Source organism: Octopus bimaculoides, chromosome 6, assembly GCF_046866305.1.
Source record: "Octopus bimaculoides isolate indiv1 chromosome 6, ASM4686630v1, whole genome shotgun sequence".
Lineage (NCBI taxonomy): Eukaryota > Metazoa > Mollusca > Cephalopoda > Octopoda > Octopodidae > Octopus > Octopus bimaculoides.
The window spans coordinates 58,504,000-58,509,999 of NC_142933.1; the positions used below are offsets into that span (position 1 = coordinate 58,504,000).

Sequence of the window (6,000 nt, forward strand, 5' to 3'; positions counted from 1 at the left end):
GACATATAATTGCTTTCATTTTGCTTAAAACTTCATCTTTATAATATTTACTTTCATTTTGTGATAGACAGCTATCACACAGAAAATGCTAGCTTCCAAATCCTGTTTTCTGATGTGTAAAAACGATCAAACTTTAAACCTTTGTAAAATTTTTCTAAAATTTCTCTGGAATAAATGAGTCACAAAATCAGATTCAGTGTGAAGAGGTACAACAATATACTAAATTTGAAAATTTTCACTTAGTTTTAAAATTTCAAAATCTGTAACAGCATCTATATAGATGTCTATCGCTCTCATTTATGCTTTTCTCTTGTAGACTTTCCCCTCTATATACATATTTCCCACACTCTCTCTCTCTCACTCTCTGTACACGGTCTGACAAAAAACATTGAAATAAAGGCATTCTACAGGGTGTCCACAAAGTCTGGGTACATGGGGATTAACATATACTTTAAGAAATTATTCTTTCTTATATTTAATTGTTTATCTTATGATTTTATTTACTCCATGTACCCAGACCTTGTGGACACCCTGTACTTTGAAAATTGCCTGGTATTGTGTTTATTGACTCTACTCAGCTAGTATATATATATATATATATATATATATATATATATATATATATGTGTGTGTGTGTGTGTGTGTGTGTGTGTGTGTGTGTGTGTGTGTGTGTATATAAACTAACAATGCACCCTGGTGTTGCCCAGGTGTAACGGCCTACAGCCACATTGTATTATTTGTTCCTTTCTTATGAACAGAATTGGCACATGAGGAGTATGAAGCAAACAACTCTTCTTTATAAACATGTTTTTCAGTCATTTTCTGATGAACAACACTGCAGTTTCTGTCTACCAAATTCAGTCACAATTCTGTGGTTGGCCCAGGACTATAGTAAAAAACACTTGCCCAAGGTACCATGCAGAGGGACTGAATGTGAAACCATGCGGTTGAGAAGCAAACTTCTCAACTACACAGTCATTCTTGCACCTAATATGTGTGTGTGTGTGTGTTTACATTTGTTGTTAAGTGAGTATTGTGTCTCACTATGTCTCAAAGCTGGCTGTTCATCAAGCAGAGTTCTATAAAATAATTGCCAGATAGAAATATGTACTGAGGTCAGTATGATCAATTAAATTTTTGAAGGTGATGCCCCATCATGGTGACAGTTGAAAGACTAAACCCAGTAACATAATGTTTAAAGACTTAATGGCTTCAAATTTAAGGTAATGGATTATTAACCACCAGATAATGAGTTCAAAACTTTGTATTGAACTTCCACTCTATACAATGACACTATATGTACATCTCAGTCTACTTGACTTCCAGCAATTAACAATTATAATTTGAAGTTGAATGGTTAGCAATAAGAAAGATGTCCAGATTTCTTTAAAAATTATTGTGCAAAATATTCTGAGAAAAATTCCCAAATATCCCAAATACCCCAAAACTGAGGCTATCACTTTTCTTGCAATGACCTTGGCCTTCTTTGATGAAACGATTTTGACATTCTTTGGAGCAGGTGAGGAGGAGTGTTTCCATTGTATGGATTGTCTCTTTGTCTCTAGCTGAAAGTGATGAACCCAACACCCATACTGGGTTAGGAAACACTCAAGGAAACCAGCAGGATCTGCCTCAGACAATATCAGATGTGATCAGCCTGATGCACTTTTGATTAGGTGTCAGAAGACATGGCACCCATCAAGCAGAAACGTTCATCATGCCAAGTTCATTTTGCAGAATATTCTCAACTCTTTCATGATACACACTAATAGTATCAGCTATTTGATTTATAGTCAATCACCTATCATCCATCACCAAGTGATAAAACATGATCATTGTTTTCTTTAGTGATGGCAGTTTCAGGACGTCCAGACCTTGTGTCATCTTCCAGACTCTCCCTTCACCTCCTAAATTCAGCTTCCCATTTTTGCACTGTTGATAACGCTAGTGCATCATTCCCTAATGTAGCAAGCATGTCAGCATGAATGTCTTTGAGGGCTAACTCCTTTTCTGCAGGTACTTGATAACACCATGATGCCGGGTTTTGTCCATTTTCAAGAGAAGTCACTACTAGTTACTTTTGAAGTCTTTTTTGAACAGTCAGATGTCATTTTAGCTGGAAAGAAACAATGCAGTTAATAAGAAGGAGAGTTGAAATTAGTGCATGCGTGATTTCACAGCCTAGCATCATTCCTTTATAGTCAGCCTATGAATTTTTCAGCCCACCCTTATATATCATCACCATTATTGTTTAACATCAGGTTTTTTTATGCTTGCTTAGGTCAGACAGATTTTCTACACCCAGATGCTCTTCCTATCACTAACCCTTTCCTGTTTCCAAACAAAGTAATATTCTCCATGATCAGGTATGTTTTCATGGAAGATTGGAAATGATGGACTTCGCTTGCTTGACGGTGACATTCATTTACAAATATCACATGAAGTTAAACTTGGAAACTGTAACATACATGGGCTTCTTTCAGTTTCTGTCTACCAAATCCTCTCACAATGCTCAGCCCTAGGCTATTGCAGAAGACACATCATAGATGTCATACTGCAGGACTGAAATTTGGACCATGTGGTTGGAAAGCAAACTTTGCACCACACAGCCATGCCTCTGTATGTGTGCTTGTGTACTCACAGAAGCAATGACTTGTGACCAAGACCTTTGGTGATATGCTGTGCTTGAGAAGACCTGTCAAGTCATGTAAAATCATACTCATAGCCAATGCTGGTGTCACATAACTGGCACCCATGCTGGTGGCACGTAAAAAGCAACTTTCAAGAGTTGGACCTCATAGAAGCATTGTGGCCAATCCTGGCAGCATTTATATTTTTTTATGCTGTTGATGCTGCCAGGTTAAATGGTATTACACAGGTGTCAAAACCAAAATGATATCCTAATGGCAGCTGATGATGGAATTGCATGTTTGGTGTGTCTGTTGTGTGTGAGTCAATTTTCAAGAAACACATTAAAATAGAACCTGAAAGAATAAGTTAGACACTTAGATACTTTTTTAAAATATACATTTATCTATTTCTATCAAAAAAGGAATAGAAAGTAGTAATTTTTTTTTTATTTTACACTTGAGCTTAATACAGGTCTATTTAGACTGTATCACAAGCCAAATGAAAATCTGCATTATGTACACAAAAATTCTAATTATTCCAAAGCAGTAATCAATTTTATAGTTAATAATGTATTATCTAGGATCTCTAAATTATCAGCAAATGAAAAAATTTCCAACAAGAATGTCATATACTATAACAGTGCTCTTAGAAAAGCTGAATACAAAGAAACTATTAAATATAGACCAAAGAATAGATTACTAGAAGTAGCAGTATTGTCAGATTTATAACCTCTAAAAGTAGAGGCAGTAATTCCTCTACACAGCCTAACATAAACAAAATCGATAACTGCCCACTGAATAGCTCTTACCATACCAGGTTAAACCACCAAAGCAAAAACAAGCAATCTACTATTGTTAAAAACTGGTAGCATATGTGATGACAGAGTAGATGTTAATCATACAGTAGATAGAAGTAAGCATCTCTTGCCTGATATTGATAAAGTGTCCAAGACTAGGAGTATAGCTAAAGAATATAGAAAGTATAATAGATTTAAAGGAAAATCATGCAACAAGAATGTAATGTAGTTTAACCTATTGTTTGCAGTAAATGTCAAATCCCACTTACCTAACTTATTCTTGAGTGCTCTAAAGAAGAACTTCCCTCCCTCAAGGGGAGGACTTTCAATTTATAATCTCTTAATTATCTTTTTCTTTTCTTTTTATGGTATCATAGATTTATAGGATATCCTTTACATTTGCCTTTACATGGTTTCAACAGAATTGTAGGGGAAAGGGGTGGGCAAATTAAAAACAGATTTTCTTTGTGAATCTTACTGCTATTGCTGTCACAAAAGTCATTAAATGGCTGATGATCATTCTACAGATAATGCTTTGATCTATAGGATAAATTCCAACTGGTACTGGTTTTATTTTAATTTTTGACTTACTTCTAAAACTTTTTGTTTAGATTTATTGTCTTAAAACCAACAGGAGATATTAAATGAAAGCTCTAAGTGTTTCATTTATTTACATATTGTGACATACACAAATGAACTCATCCCAAACCATTCATTTGATTAATGGTGCCTTCAAATCATGACAGTCTGAGGAGGTGAATGGACTATAAAATTATTACATATTTCCATATATTATAGCATGCATTACATAACACTATAAATTGCATAACATTGTATGAGATATGGAACAAAATACTGTCCGTCAATGAAAACAATTGTAATGTGAGTTTGACTTCTTTCCTCATTTAAATTATTACTTTTATTATTCACTCTGCAAAGCTTATTTTAAGCTTACTAGATCTGACCTTAGAGTTGTGTAATTCTTCATTTATATCAGTCGAAGTTTTATGGATCTCCTTTCAATTTTAGAATACTAGACTAGCCAAGATCTGACATGATTTGCTAATGGGATGATAGCCAGGATTATAATTATCTCCTTAATCTCCCTCTCTCTCCCTTTTTCCATCTCTCTCTCTCTCTCTCTCTCTCTCTCTCTATATATATATATATATATATATATATATATATATATATAATGTATGCAGTACAAAATTTGTCAGCAAACAAGTCGCAGTTTCAAAGTGATGAAAATATTTTGACACAAATTGAATTTAAATGCTGAAGTGAATCTAACAGTTTTTGTATGTTTTTTAAATGGCTTATAAACACCTTCCATGCTGCAAGTGATATATATATATATATATATATATATATATATGAGGTAAGTGCTACAATTTTTTTTTTTATCCCAGCTTCTACATGAACCACGACTTAAAACTGCTGACAGTAAAGAAAATATAACTGACAAACTATAAAGTAAATCTTTTTATAACTTGCAGGGCATTGAACTGGAACCAAATATGACTGCTTTCTGGTACCATTTGATGATGGCTCAGATTCAACTTGGAGATACCAAAGGGGCTAAGATATCCTCACAACAAATGGAACGATTAAACTCTCAGCATTGAAAAATGTATTGTGTTTGTATATGTGTGCCTATATTATTTTGTGTGTGTGTGTGTGTGTGTGTGTGTGTGTAAAAACTTTTATTTAATTTTCTTTGTTTAAACCACTTCATATTATAAATGTATGCAAACAAAAATCTTAGAAACACAATTATACATGTTATGTTAACATTCAATTATGCTCATACATAAACATTCATTCATTAAAATAACCACAAATGACTGGTACCATCTAAAACTAAAATTAGAGAGCCATACAACTGACTCTTGCTATGATACAGAAGAAATAACACACACACATGCATGTGCACACACACACACACACACACACACACACACACATTTACATTATTGTTCTTTCCAGTTGTTTCATCGCAGACTCCAACTAGTTAGAAATTTGTTTTAAAATTAGAATGCTTCATTGAGACAAATTAAGGTGCATCTTACAAGGTTCATGTATGTCTAGTTACAATATATGTATGTATGTGTATATATATATATATATATATATATATATATATTACAGAGATGTACTTGCATAGCAAGTGACTTGATCTGAGATTGTGTGCTGAAACAAAAACAATTGTTGCAAGGAAGATGTTTGTAAGCTATTCAAGAACACACAAAAACCATTAGTTTCACTTCAACATTTAGATTTCATTTGTGTCAAAATATTTTTGTCACTATGAAACCACGACATGTTCACTGACAAAAGTTGGCGCTGCATCTGAGAGAATAACAGTTTGTTCATGATATATATGTTTATATATGTATGTATGCATGCATGTTTGTATGTATGTATATATCTATGTATGCATGTATGTATGTGTGTGTGCATGTATATGTGAGTGTGTGTGTAATGGATACATGCACACATACATACATACATACACACACACACACACACACACACACATACATACATACATGAACACATATATATCGTGA

General features: G+C 33.7%; 1 protein-coding gene across 12 annotated transcripts in view; it reads left to right on the forward strand.

The window, feature by feature from the left end:
- Positions 1 to 5,059, forward strand: part of LOC106873629 (jmjC domain-containing protein 8) — a 462,181-nt gene extending 457,122 nt beyond the window's left edge. For all 12 annotated transcript variants that reach the window (XR_008264424.2, XM_052968758.2, XM_052968757.2 and 9 more), the window contains one exon: positions 4,927 to 5,059. Coding sequence is in view for 11 of the 12 variants with exons in the window: in XM_052968758.2 (XP_052824718.1) it covers positions 4,927 to 5,055 (129 nt within the window). In the remaining variant the exon portion in view is untranslated. The remainder of the gene's footprint in view (positions 1 to 4,926) is intronic.
- The last annotated feature ends 941 nt before the right edge of the window (positions 5,060 to 6,000 follow it).